A 14,510-nucleotide genomic window follows, 5' to 3' on the forward strand; every position below is an offset into this window, starting at 1 on the left:
CACTCTTTGTTTGCTTCTTGTACCACCTGCGGGTACACGCTTTCCCGTCTCTTGCCCTATCTCCCACATCCCACATCACATCACCTTGTGAATCGTTACTCTCTCTCCCCCATTGTTGTCGATTCACCTCCAAGTCACCTAGTGCTTGACCGCTTCTCACAGCCTTTTCGTCATGGCTTCCCTCTACCTAGCTCGAGAGGCCGCCCTGGCACATCCATGCCAGACCAGCGCGGCTCCTCGAGACATCAACCTGCAGCAGGACCTTGTTCCAGTCGGACAAGACCCTGGCTACGACACCTTGGCAGAGCACGAGTTGCCACCACAAGGCTCCCCAAGTGAGGCAGACTTCTCCGCCTTCTTCAGCCCTGTGTGCTTCCCCCGCCCAGCACCGCCGCCCTCCCCACCGGGGCGTCCCCGTCCAGGCCCGCTTCCCCCAGGTCCAGGCAACCCCACCCCGCCGCACACTCCACGCCGTGAGGCGGAAGTGAGCGCCTTCTGGTTCGCCGACCATGGCTCCTGCTCATGGGAGCGGGAGCTCTACTAAGCGTCCGCCGTCGTCGATGAGGGCGGACACGAGTCCACCGGCTGCGATGATGCAGCACCACCACCAACAACAACAGAAATCACCACCGCTGGAACCACCAAAGCAGCCGCAGCAGAAATACAAGATCAAGCGCCGTCCCGTGCCGGGGTCGTGGCCGACGGCGGAGCAGGAGCCCGCCGCCCCCGAGCCGGCTCCCCCGCCGAGCATCGAGCTCACGGCCCCGGCGCCAGCGCCAGCAACTGCCTCTGCTGCAGCCCAAGAGCCGCGCCGCGGTATGGAGGGTGCGACCGGGGAGGCTTCGAGCGGCGCGCCACCGACGCCGCTGCCGGCGATGGAGTTTCGCTGGTACTGCGACATGTACCCGCTCCACCCTGCCTGCTGCGAGGTGTGCTTCCCCGGCGCGCGGGCGACGAGCGTGCCTGGCATCTCTCCAGTGTCGTCCATGCCGCCGGTGCACCAGGTGCAGGAGGATGGACACCCAAGGCGCGGTGGCCCGGATGACGAAGAGGGGTCCGGGCTGGCGAGTTCGGGGTCACAGCGGGAAATTTGGGACGAGCTCTGGGGCGGGCTTCGTCAGCGACACCCTGATGTTTTATCACCGCAGGAGCATACAGGCTCTGCGCCGCCGCGACTTCCGCCGCTCTCTTTCCAGGCTACAGCAGGGCATGGGGAACGTGGAGATCAGCCTGCGCGTGGACCTGCCCCTGCTGCAGCCAGGCTCCAGGAACCCCGAGAGGAGTACGGCTGGTGCGTTGACGTCGATGACGACGAGGCCGGGGTGCTCCTGGAGCCTGCCGCAGAAACAGAGCTGCGCCGCGGCCTACCTGGCCGTTATGAGGGAAATAGAGAAGGAGAAGATGAAGAGGAAGGACGGCCTCCGACGCCGCCGCCAAAGGATCGCTGAGGGGTTGTCTTGGCCTGTCACGGGTTTTAACCTCTCAGAGAGCATGAAGTAGGAGGTGTGGCAGATGCGAGTCTGCCACTCGAATGATGATGTCGCTTTCTGCGAACGGTGAGGAACCTCTGAGGACGGAGTGGTCTCGGGTTTGCAGGCCACATGATGGACGAAAGGGGGATGCTTGGGAGAAGCGGACTTCTCCGGTTTTCACTCTACAGTCTCTACAGCAGCTATTTTCCTTTCACATTTTCCAGTTCTCTTTTCTTTGTCCTTCATTGGCAGTTTCTTCTGTTTTCTACGGATGCTCGACATACACACACAATGAGCACGGATCTAATGGCAAGGCATGTGGGTGAGGACCCATAGCCGGGGGTTCCGGATGAGGGTGCTCCATGGGATTTTCTTTGCGATGCTTTTCTCTCTCTCTCTCTCTTTTCTTTTACTAGCAGAACAGCTCAATTCAACATTGATGATTCTTTTCTCTAAAACACTGCTTCCGATATCGATTCTATGTGTGTCCAGGATGCCAATATGCAGCCTATTATTTCCAGTGATATGCTGCCTAAAAAAAAGGAAGCATGACGTCCGGCCCTTCCTCGAGGCACCCACGTGCCCTGTGACCCATCTCCAGGCTTCCACGACGGATGTTGCCGATTAAAACAAAATTACCCCTATCATGACGCAAACTCGTATGTATACCAGAGATATAACTTATAGTCAAAATGATGCAAAAAGTGAAAAAAAAAAAAAAAAAGGCTATATACAAAGAAAGAACCCATCACCACCCCTCACACCACACCCGCCAACCCCATGGCTCCCGCCGCCGCGACAGCAGCGACAGCCATCCCCGTACACCTCGCACCGCCGCCGCCATTGGTCGGCGTCGACGTCCGCAGCCCGCTCGCCGAGCTGCTCCTGCCGTTGCCCGTCGCGGAGGAGCTGCTGCTCGTCGTCGGCGTGGGGCAGTTGGCCGTGCAGGGCAGCGCGCTGGTGAAGGGCGTGGGCGCCTTGGACCCCGTGGACGTGGCGCCCGTCTGCGGGAAGGCGGGCGGCTGGGCGGTGGCGCGCGGGTCGGGCAGCTGGCCCGCGGCGTCCGGGTTGAGCACGTTGTCGACGACGTGCAGCACGCCGTTGGCCAGCAGGATGTCGGGCTGGGCGACCTGCGCCGTGTCGACCCACATGTTGTTGCCCGCCTGGGTGACGCGGACGTTGAAGCCGGCGCCCGCGGCGGTGACGAGGGAGCTGCCGTTGAGCAGGGCGGTCGAGGGCAGGACGCGGCCCGGCACGAGGTGGTGCCGGAGCACCTTGCGGAGGGTGTCCGGGTCGAGCGCGGACAGGGCGCCGGCGACGCGCTGGAAGGCGGCGTTGCGCGGCGCGAAGACGGTCACGTTCTCGGTGCTGGCAAACTCCTCGAGCAGCCCGGCCTGGTACACCGCTCCCAGGAAGGCCGTCAGGTCCGGGTAGGCCACGCGGGCGACGACCTCGAGGCGCGGCGGCGGCACGAGCAGCGTGTCGACGACCTGGATGAGCCCGCCGGCGAAGGGGATGTCCCCCTGCTCCAGGGTGCTGCGGGAGCCGTCGCCGGAGGCAAAGACCACCGTGTCGCCCGGCTGGCGGTAGACGATGACGTTCTGCCCGCCCGTGACGTTGGTGTAGGCCTTGTCCTTGAGCAGGGTGGCGGCGAAGTGCGCGGGGCCCTCGGTGGCCTGCTTGGTCGACATGGTGCCCTGGAGGATGTGGTACTCGAGGATGTGCGTCACGAGCGTCTGGTTGTCCGAGTTCCAGCCCTGGTACTTTTTGAAGGCGTCGTTGCTGGGCGCCACGATCTGCGTTTTTGTGTGCGTCAGTTGGGAGGGGGTTTCTTTTGCGAAAGCTGTTTTTTTGCCCTTTTTTGAGAGCTTTTCTCTTGGGACGATTTCCAGCTGCGAGAACTGCGCATCGCTGTGCAGCATCGCCAGCACCTTGCTGGTTCACACGCCCTAGACAGACGACTTGGGATGAAGGAAGAGTCTTACCGTCGTGCCTGCGTAATTCGGCAGTTCCAGCAGGATATCGGGATATTTCTGCGTGCGCGGCACAGGTCAGCACTTCGTTCTCTGAAAGCTATCTACAACAACGCCGCAAATGTGCGCCTTGAAGAAAGACATTGGGCTTCTACACTACGCCCGTTCGCGAAGCGCAAAAAAACTCACCTTGATCAGCTCATAGTAGGTCGACACGTCCTTGTTCCCGGCCAGGACGTCGCCCAGGCCCTGCGCATTGTCGCCGCGCACCACCGCAGCAGGCGCAAGCGCAGCGACGAGGCCCAGCAGCGCTGCTCGGCCCAGCATCGTGAGAGTCTGTCTGAGAGAAAGCTTCTCAAACGGTGCTCTTCTTTTTTCTTGAGGGGGGGCGATTCCCTCTCTCACTCCTGCTCACAGGTGCAGGGAGGCTATCTTCAGTGTCCTCGCGCGCAGCAGCAGCAGCAGCAGCAGTCCGGAACAGCGAATGAACTCTCAGCGGCAGGTCGGTCGGGCGTGCGCGCGGAGGCTTGACTCGCCCGCTGCGGTATATTGTCTATATATAACTGTGAGCCCGCTGGTTCGGTAGCGCCTGCGTTAGACAAGCAATGGCTTCGGCCGAAGGACTGACTCGGGCGATATCCGACTTTGCTCACTAGAGGCGGGAAGGAGAGCAGAGAAGCCGGAGCAGTAAAGGTCGAGACTCGCCCAGCGCCAGAAATAGCAAGAAAAAAACGGAACTAAAGAGTGCCACAGAGCGACGGTCGATCGGGCGGCGTAGTCGCAGAGATTGCCAGCCTCTCGGGGAGGGTATCACGCGGAAGAACACCTTTGGAAGAGCACGAGAACCACAGAGAGGGAAAGAGAGGCTTTCACGACATCGACAATCGCTGTGTCCCGTCTGAACGAGCGGTGGTGGTTCGGCTGCCAAGAAGACGGAGACGGGTCGGCAGTCAACGGCAGCCCCTTCCAATGAGACCCTGGAAGACTCCCCTCATGCAAGGAGTGTGCGTGTGCCCGGTGCTCCATTCAACTGACCTCTCAGCGGTGGTGCCACTTCACTTCAGGTGGTTGGGCCAGCACCCGCAAGCTAATTCTGGCTGTCCTCCCCCCCCACCAACCCACTAACGTTACGAGACGGGCTCAAGGGTCCAAGCTGTGAGAATGTGGACAGTGCACCACAGCGCAAAGGGACCCCTGAGCAGATCATCGCTTCAGTGCGATCGGCACGCCGTGGCGGCTCTCATGCTTGAAGAATCAATCTCTCACTGTCCACAGCCGGTCAATATTACGATAACACGAGAAAAAAAGGGGAGATAACGATGTACAGGGCATCTGTGTAGCCTCTCCTCCCATGGCCCAATAGAGGAGATACCTTGTCTGTCCTGCAATCATCAAAGATAGGGAATCGTTCCTCTTTGCGTGATCCGGAACAGGAGGCGTCTGTCACCGCCCGCCACATGCAGATTGAAAAGAAAAAACGGACGATCGTCCTTCAGCACAGCAGGGGTCAAGGCAGGCAGGCAGGCCAGGCATCGGAAGCACAGCTCGGGGTGGCTGGCACAGCGACACCTCAGCTCCCCCCTGGTCTGGCGATGCACATCATCCGCGAGGCCGCATGTCCAGCACGGCACGGAGTATCGTGCCTCGCTTGCTGTGCTGGCTGTCCAGCTAGGTATCTTTGGTCAGGCAAAGTGACAAGTAACTAGGGTACTTCCGTCATCCCATCTCGCGATGTAGCGATACCTGAGAGCTATTTCCAAACCTGAAACGCCTTCACCTTGCGCAAAGGGTCCCGGGCCAAGGAACAGAAACAAAAGAAACAAGCATGTTTCCTGCTGCTGCTGCAGCTGCTGCAAGATGAACACATCCGGGCCCCAACTCAAACAGACATGTTTCGCTGCCAACACCAGGAAGCCCCCATCCGTGCGTGGGCCACAGCGCCGCGAGGTTGGAATACGAGAAAAAATATCCAAGGTTTTTTTTCTCTTTGCTACCGCTGCTATCTCGCTCGCCCAACCACTTCTCGTTGTTCTATCTGTTCTGCCTGCGGTGAATACGAACCTGCTGCATTAGTTCAAACAGCCCGGAAACCACTGGACGCCAACCAATCTTGGCTCTCTTCATGACGGAGCCGGGAATGCGGCTACATCCAAGGTTGCATTGCTCGCAGGGGGGGTCCTGCTTTGCCGCAACATCACCACCAGTCATCCCAGTGAAGCGCTTGCATATTCCTGTCCCCTCCCCTGTCCCATCACGACCACGACCGGAGATTGGGCCCAACCGCTCATCGCTCGCTCGGCCGGTCGCCATCGGCGCCGGATAGCACGGCCTGGCAGGCAGTGGCTCGCACCAGGGTGCCTGATCGGCGGCTGAGCTTGGCATTTGCTGCCGGGGTGGACACCCCCTGCACCCGGGATAGACTTGTCTGTTCCGTGCCAGTCTACAATCTATGCTACGCCATTCGCCGCTCACAGAGTGTCGCCACGAACCAACAAGATAGCATAGAACACGTATCGCGGCACAAAGATATTGAGCACACGACAGCGCAATAGTGCGCGCGACGGGCAACACTCTTGACAGGGTAGTGGACTCTGTGATACCCCCTACACGCCCTCTAGGGGGTCCTGTGCTACGGACATACCTTCTGTGCTGAAGATAGATATGGCATCTCCACGCGGACCGTGACACGAGGGGCCTTTTGCACTCCGGCGGCACAAGCACGCCGTGGCCCAAGTGTTTGAGATGATGGGGGAGCAGGTAAGGCAGCATAAGCACAAGTTGGCCTGAGCACACCGTCCGTCCCGACCGTCCGAACAATATCTGTCGTGCTGAACGAGATGCCCATGCCGGCACTTGTCCTCGTCCGCTGCAGTGTCGAGCATCTCGTGTGCACAAGTTGTTCAACACCTACACCGGCCTGATCGGCTGATCTTGGCCTCGAGGCTGGCAGAGGCAGATAGATGCCGGGCCGTCATTGCTGCTCGGTGATCGCCCCGAACACAGCAGCCCATTGGGCGCACTGCGTTCTCATCTGAAGAGCCCGCCCGGCCTCAGCTCTTTCGCTTTGCATTGTCGTACAAAAATCTGCCAATAAGGCCCTGATCACCGCCTGATATCGGGAAAGGGGACACCACCTCAACACTTGTCGTCCTCTGTCCCGTAGCCGCAGTTCGACTCAGCCAGTGAGTGACACAGCCAGTGACAGCCATCTTTCGGGCCGTCCGATTGACAGGTCTTCGGAAACACGACGGAGTCAGCCACCGTATAAAAAAAAGAAGCAAAGAAAGAATAGCCGCAGATCATGCAACTTCGACAGGCCTTTACTGATCGATCAGTCGGGAAGAGGTAGAGAGAGCGTGAGAGAGGGCTGGAGGAAAAATGCAGGAAGCAGGGAAGAAAAGAATCACCGAGAGTCCGTCTCCCGGATCAACCAGCCGCGCCCAATATGGGATCCGATAATCAGCCTCCTTTCAGCCCTTGCCTGAATATATTCTCTCGGCCGTGTCTTTGCTTGCCCTGGCCATAGTTGAGAGAATCGCCCGACCTCCTCCTCTCTTCGGTTTATCATCTACCAGAGGCAGGAAGTCGAGAGAGAGTTTCCCTCCGCCCTGCAGAGTGTTTTGTGCCGGGCCATCCCTGCTTAAACGATGTGAGACAGTCCTCCGCTTTTTTTTCTCGACAGAAGGAGACTCAGCCCCCAGTGTCGTTCAGACGATCTCCCATGTCTCACTTGTTTTCATGATCCGCATATGCATGTCCCAGAAGGTAGAACAACGGGCCGGGCCACGTCGGAGGACAGAAGAAATGGAGAACAAAGAGGCTGATCAGTGCGCTGGCAATGCCTTTCTCTGGCCCACCAGCTCGCCTGTTGTTCAGCTGTGTGGTCACACCTGAGATCGTATCTGTCGGTGTAGACGTCGCTCACCGTCACGGAGCCTGCAGAGCATACAAGCCCTAGCTTCCAGTCTCTTCTCAAGGTTGCTCCATCTTGGCCAACATAGGCGAGAGCGGAAAACGCAGGGATGGGTTGTAAGGTAGCGAGAGAAATTCCTGCTGAGCCGAAGAGGCCCCAAAAGTCCTGCACGCAGAGTTGGCGATCACCAGTCTTCTAGAACCCGCAGTTCTCTGCGGCACGGGCGCGCGAAATAGATGAAATGTACCCTGAATGTCCATTCTCACTGGCATGAAAGTCGACTCTTCCTCTGGTCCTTCCCATTGAGCACTCATTTACTTACAAACTCACAGACACTTTGGGGATTCAGCTGATCGTGTATCCCATAAAAACGTAATAGCAATGCAGGATTGAGTTTCAACTAGCCACTCTAGCAAACGAGGGCACCAGTGGCTTACTGTACGCGGAGAAGTCTCCTAATGGCGTGCCTGAATGCGGAATTGACGTGGCCGTCTTATCGCCCAACAACTCTGTTCTTGCTTTGCACTTCTCACTTAGCTCACAGGCGGGGAAGCTAGGCAAGAACGTCCTGTTGGGAGTGTGTGTGAGAGAGAGGGCTGCATCAAAAAGGTAAAAATAGACAAAGAGGCAAAAAGTTCGGGTGTAACACCTGGTTGGTGGGATAGATTGTGCCTGACACCACTGGTTCTGCTCACCGGGAGGTTCGTCCGCCGTCTCCGCCTTGGGGAGGGGGGTTTGCAACGTTGTTATCGGCATCGCGCCCGCGGAGGGAAAGGCTGGAGATGGGGGGAGGACGAATGGGAGGATGCGAACAGCATAGAAGAAAAAGAGTTTAGCTCTGCCAGCCTGTCCTCGGTGGCGTTCCGCGGTGTGTTTTTTAATTTCTCTCACCAAGCGAACAACCTTCGATATTGGACGCACGCCAAGCCCATTAGATAGCAATGGACTGTTCGTGCTATTGAGGGCCGAGACTATGGTCAAATGGACAGCACAGCGCAATGCAGTAGTAGGACTGCAGATCACCAGACCCCGCATCGCGCACACGTACTTGTACATTGCGCCGCCGCATGCAATCAAGCAAGCACTTTCTGCACTTGGTATGGTTCGCTGTTGTGCGTGGTCCTTCAGCTTACGAGCAACACGGCGATATATTGCAATTTCGCCGAATTTGGAACTCCGGCATAAGCAGACATGCGCGGGGTTGCCACCGGGCCTTTACCGACCTTCCTCTGTTTGATGTTCACCTGTGGGTTAGGGAAGAAGAATCAAAGTTAGTGGACCGTGACGCTGACTCCCCCGCCTTTGCTCAATATGGAAAAAATGTGCCTGGACGAATCGTCGCACAGAGGCGAAGGTTGCCGGTGGCTCAGTCGAGGGTCCTGCAACTCGGTTCACGATGCACAGCATGGTGTGCATCCCAGTGGCTCGGGTCCGCTTGCAAATCAAGGAAAGACGCGGTACCTGGAGGTACCGTAAGCAAAAAAGAACAAGATAAAAAGAAATGTGTTCACCAGAAAAGACTCGGTATACGAAAAGAGTATCGTTTTGTCGTTGTCCATCCCGAAATGCAGGTCAACAGTTGTGGCCCGATGAATCCGGAAGACTTTGCAGTAGTTTTGGCCTATCTCGCGTTAACATGGCTTTCAGTGTGATAGTTGAAACTCATATCGACACGGTCGCAGGCCATTGGAAGAGCCCATTTCCCCATTGTTATCATGCTGACGGGCATAGAATGAAGTCTGCCAGCTTTGGAAGCCGGTAGACAGTCAACACATGACCAGGAGCCATTGCACAAGCTGCCAAGCGTCTCAGAGATGGTTGAGGAGATTGTCCCTTTGGCCACGAAGACCCGACTCGGTAACCGGCTTCCAGATTCGGATGAAGTCGAGCCCAACGGATCAAGGTTTTCGATAGCAACCTGCATCAGAATTGCCGGAGTACCACCGCGGCTCTGTGCGCCATGATATCTCTCTCAACATTTGCAGTGCCCCCGAGAGAATAATCTCGAGTATGACGGCATCATCAAGATACACAAGCAAGAACAGCGGGCCTGCCAACCCTAATAAGTGATTCTCAAAGGCCCAATTGGGCCAGGAGGAAAGAGGCGGCGGCTCATCTGCTCCGGACTCTGGCCATCGATCGTGATCTGAACGGCGACCCTATCAACGCGTCGCGTTATCACTTCCAAGCCTAATCGTTCGTATCTGCACGGTTCCCTCCACACGGTTGTGCACTCCAACCTTCAACGTCAACCATCAAACCTTGGAAATAAGTGCCAACTGTGGGCTGCCGTGGCCTGGGACGCCACGCTCCCGGTGCTTGGCCGGCGCATAGACTATTAACACGTGAGTAGGAGGAGTGGAAATGAGCAAATGGCGTTTCATCACGGCGTGCCTGTTTTGCAGGGCAGCCCCCTGTTCTCGAATGGCGTTCTGTCATCGTGAGGGTGTGAGGATGTGCGGTCTAACTTGAATGAGCAGTGTTTCCATCTGGGACCGAATGCAAGAAATAGTGCCTATATGGGTTTAGAGGGATATTTTAGCTGCACAGACAGGGGCCTCATGCAGGAACAGGGGGCAACCGTTAGAGCCCGCATCGACCATCCACACCCTCAAAACCTAGGTGAATTTCGCGACTTCGTACGGTGTCGATACGCACTGTCAACGTGGTCAAAGTGCTTGCAGAAGCGGTGGGTTGGGCCCCGGGATCCAGGTTCCTCCTGCCACCAAAAAAGATGGAGGTGCCTCGCACGTTTTCTCTGGCGGTGGAGACGATTCCACTTGCTCTGAGAGATGGGAAACACATGCTGGAGTTGAGGATGGTGATAGGAGACAAGCTGTCTGTTTTCCGACGGCCGCGAGACCCTGAAACTGACTGCAGGCGGCACTGCGGCACTCAGCACTGGTCCTGAAGAAACAGTCAGATGAAATTGGGAATCCATCATGGACGCGGTTGTGTGGAGTTTAGCTTGATGAGATGGAGAGCCATGGTGGCATGGTGGACAAGTTGCGACACCTCGGACCGGATGTGTCTTGAGCTCCATTAGACCCAAAGTGTTGATCCTGGTTCTGTTGACCTGGCCTGAACCTTGATGCACAGACAACAATGTTCTGGTCAAGGTATTGCCTGGGAGGTGCAAGCTGAAGTGTTGAACCAGGTAGGCAAAGCTTGGCGGAGGGCATTGAGTGCAGATCTGGAGAGCGCTAAATGCTAGAGCTGAATAGGAGCTTCCATTGGGAGGATCTGATAACCGAGAAGCGCCACAAGGGGTGTATTGGTTTGAGGCTGGCGGACATGGAAAGGCGCCTTCGGATGAGCGACTTGCTTGCCCCCGGGACCTGGCGGTAGTGACGGTGGTTCTTGGCCAGTTTGTGGCTTTCAATGTGGAAATGAGAAGTCAGCCTGCGTCCGGTTTCCGGAGCAAGCTCTCGAATCGTCGGGAGAGCAAGAAGAAGAGAATGCATGCCTGGTCTGTCTGCTCTGGCTGGCTGGGTTATTAGCAACAGGATCAATGCATGCCGTGGGCTTATGGATCAGAACGGCTAGTCGTCAGTCACCCGGACGGTCCGCCTTTCGAGGTCCCTCGTGTGCCCGTCATCATATCGTCCATTGATGTCGTCCAGAGCCCGTCAGCTCGTGTGACACCATTGAAAGACTTGGCATCTTCTGTAGTGGGAGCTTGACCGAGGCCAATGGCAAAATTGACTTTGCGTAACAGTTCAGGTTTTCCAAAAATGCATGACTTCGGGAGCCAGGAGCTGGAGTTTTCGGCATGGCAGCTACCTCTACGGGGGGCTATGGGGACCATCAGTGGATCAGCTCAGCGCTGAACCGACGAACCCACCAAGGCCAGGGCCCTAAGAGGAAAAAGGTACGGGGGTACTTGGCCCAGCCAACGTGGTACCCAACGAATACGACCAGGACCATACCAGCCTCGACTCAGGCGTACGCTGGCTCCTTTCCTGGTCAGGACTTGTAAAATCTCCGCCCATCCCATGTCAGTCCTCACCCGAGCCAAGCAAGGTACGGAGTAGGCACAGCCCTGGTCGCCGCCATCTCTTCCGTTCGTCTCCACCGACAGAAAATGGCAAGTCCTTGCCCCCCCCCCCCAATGACGGTGTTTCCTCCACACAAAAGCGGGAAAAAGGTACCTGCCTCTAGGTACAGTACGTACCTACTCTGTACAGGGCGCTTCGCTGCTTCTCTGTTCCTCCCCTCGTTTGCGCCGTAGCATTACAGCACCACTGCTCGCCGCCGTCTCCGCGCTCTGCTACAACCACATGTGGTACTTACCAGACACCAGATCCTCTTCCGAGATCCCACCTACTCTCGCCTGCCATCCTTCACAATCACATTTCCAAACAATCTCTCCCAAGTGGACACTCGGTTTTCTTTTTCTCTTGCAGTGGTACGCTTCAAATCAGCACAAGGATTGAGACGCCCCATTCCTGCCTCTTTCGCTCAACAAGACAGACCCAAAGCAGGAGCAGCAGGGATCTCTTATCGACAGTCGCTCTCTCCCGCTCCACACCCCGACCTTGGGTGAACTACCAAGAGGTAGCCACGACTCAGGTCTCCCACAACGCCGCACCTTGGTCCGCAGTAAAAGGGCAGCAGAGCACCTTGCTCGTAGTTCCCGACTCCCATTCACTTCCTGAGAGCCATCTTCAATTGCACTTTCTGCCCTCTTGTCGCAGCTCTACAGCTCCAGTTCGCGATTCCATCGCAAAGTCCCCTGCTCTTGGTGCCGTCTAATCGTCCAGCCTCTCTGGCCGGACCTCGACTCTATTCTTCCTACGCTCGACTTCCCGTCGGGCTAGGCCACCTTACGCACCTTGCCTCAGCCTCTGTTGCCAGCAGTCATCCGCAGACATGGAGCAGATCAACCATCCCAGCGACTCTTACTACCACGGCCAGCACGGCGGCCGCACCATCGCCGGACAGCCCTCAGCCACCTCCACACAAGTACATACGCCTACGCACAGGCCCGGCACGCCCAGTGATTCGGTGAACAGGAACCCGTTCCAAGATGGTCTCGAGTCGCAAGCCTCCTACCGATCACCACCAGGCACCAATCCTTTCGCCAGCCCCGAAGCGTCGCGACCTGCCTCCAGCTTTGGCTCGTCGAGCGCAGTAGGCGCCCGCCTCGATGAGCAGGCACACCGATACTTCCATAGCAGGAGAGTGCGCAAGGGCGACGTCGAGAAGCCGTGGCTAGACAAGAAGGATCCCAAGGAGAAGTGGGTCACGATATTCCCACTCATCGGCATCTTCATTGGTCTGGCCATCTCGGGCTTCCTCATCTATGATGGCATAAGCAGTGTCGTCAAGCATAACTACCGCCTGGTTCTCGACGAGAACTTCTCCCAGGGTTTGCGGGACGATATCTGGGAGAAGGAGATCCAAGTTGGCGGCTTCGGGTATGTGCTAGTCTCTCAGATTCCGTAATTGGACAAGACTAATCTGACATGTCATAGAAATGGCGAGTTCGAGATGACCACCTCGTCCGAAGAGAACGTCTTCGTTCAAGGAGGCACTCTCTGGATCAAGCCTACACTGCAGGACGCCGAGCTCATGGAGAAGAACAACGTCATCGATCTCCTCGCCGCCGGTACCTGCACGTCGACGCTCTTCAAGGACTGCGTCGCCGCCACCAACCTCACAAACGGCAACAGCTCTGTGGTGCCGCCCACCAAGTCGGCCCGCATCACCACCAAGAAGAGCGCAAGCATCAAGTATGGGCGTGTCGAGGTTACCGCCAAGCTCCCAGCGGGCGATTGGCTGTGGCCCGCCATCTGGATGATGCCTGTTGTGGACACCTACGGCCCCTGGCCCGCGTCTGGTGAGATTGACATTTGCGAGTCCCGTGGCAACAACCACACATATGCTCAGGGTGGCAACAATATTGTCTCTTCTGCCCTTCACTGGGGCCCTGATCCGACTCTGGACGGCTTCTGGCGCACCAACAACAAGCGCGCAGCCCTGCACACCACTTACTCGGCAGGCTTCAACACTTTTGGCCTCGAATGGTCCCAAAAGTACCTCTTTACCTATGTCAACTCGCGCCTGCTCCAGGTTCTCTACACAAACTTCGACACGCCCATGTTCCAGCGTGGAAACTTTCCTGCCATCTCGTCCAACGGCACCCGTATCCAGGACACGTGGTCGCAGACTGGCCGAAAGAACACGCCCTTCGACCAAGCCTTCTACCTGATCCTCAACGTCGCCGTCGGTGGCACCAACGGTTGGTTCGAGGACGGCAAGAGCGGCAAGCCATGGGTCGACGCCAGCCCCAATGCCAAGCTGGACTTCTGGAACGCACGCGACACCTGGTACCCTACTTGGACGCAGCCCCAGATGGAGGTCAGCCGAGTGCAGATTTGGCAGCAGGCCGACGGCAATGAGGAGCTCTAGGCGGCCCTTTCGCTGTCTTGTATTAACGGTCGCTGCTTTCTTTGCATTCATAGACTTTTCAGGGTATACCGATGATAATGTTGGGTAATTCTTCTTTTATATTATATGGGATAGGGTGAGGAAACATAGAGGGCTAAACGACATACGGGCGCGAAAATCTGCAAAACATCGCAGACACTTTGCTCTTACTAGATGTTCTGACATCTACATCCTACGACATTTACATAGTATCTTGCAAAGCATACACACACCATACCACACGGATATATATTGACCGGAAATCAGGGGGTTTCCGAGTCCAATTGGAGTTTATAATTGGGATAGCTGCTGGGAGAATATATGCTACTGTTCATTCTCGAGTTGTGATGCTGTGTTGTGAGTGCAGTTGGTGGTGAAGTCGTTTCCAATACTTGGACGAGGACTGAAGTCGGTGTACCTCTGTACCTTCCTTCGCAGATTGTGAAGAACATTTTGGTCGGGTCTTAGAAAAATCACCATTGTCCGTAAAATCCGTGCACGCGCAATAAGACACGGCTGCTGTTGATCAAGGGATTCTGCAATGTTTTATTCTTTCTTTGATTGCGAAACCCTGTCTTCATAGTAATAAAATACGAAACTATCGGGAACCTCCTGTGATGTCGCGAAATGAGACAAGGGCGCGTGCCGGATGTAATTTTACAAGTGGACAGCGGCACAGCGGGCGAGGGCCCGAGGGGGGGGGGGGGGGAATCAAATCTG

General features: G+C 56.8%; 3 protein-coding genes across 3 annotated transcripts; 2 read left to right on the plus strand and 1 right to left on the minus strand.

Annotated features, from left to right (window-relative positions):
* Window positions 1-172: 172 nt before the first annotated feature.
* Window positions 173-1,448, plus strand: E0L32_012109 (uncharacterized protein; the record flags this gene model as incomplete). The annotated part of the gene is made up of 2 exons (XM_031134914.1): window positions 173-484; window positions 621-1,448. The coding sequence occupies 2 exons, from the start codon at window positions 173-175 to the stop codon at window positions 1,446-1,448; spliced, it is 1,140 nt and encodes a 379-aa protein (XP_030999310.1).
* A 782-nt stretch (window positions 1,449-2,230) lies between these two features.
* Window positions 2,231-3,772, minus strand: E0L32_012110 (uncharacterized protein; the record flags this gene model as incomplete). The annotated part of the gene is made up of 2 exons (XM_031134915.1): window positions 2,231-3,268; window positions 3,635-3,772. The coding sequence occupies 2 exons, from the start codon at window positions 3,770-3,772 to the stop codon at window positions 2,231-2,233; spliced, it is 1,176 nt and encodes a 391-aa protein (XP_030999311.1).
* An 8,458-nt stretch (window positions 3,773-12,230) lies between these two features.
* E0L32_012111 (uncharacterized protein) lies at window positions 12,231-13,772 on the plus strand (the record flags this gene model as incomplete). Its single annotated transcript, XM_031134916.1, has 2 exons — window positions 12,231-12,778; window positions 12,836-13,772. 2 exons carry the CDS (start codon window positions 12,231-12,233, stop codon window positions 13,770-13,772), a joined length of 1,485 nt encoding a protein of 494 aa, XP_030999312.1.
* Window positions 13,773-14,510: the final 738 nt, after the last annotated feature.

This window comes from Thyridium curvatum, assembly GCF_004353045.1.
Source record: "Thyridium curvatum strain D216 chromosome Unknown NODE_136_length_53946_cov_86.685074, whole genome shotgun sequence".
NCBI classification, from domain to species: Eukaryota; Fungi; Ascomycota; class Sordariomycetes; order Thyridiales; family Thyridiaceae; genus Thyridium; species Thyridium curvatum.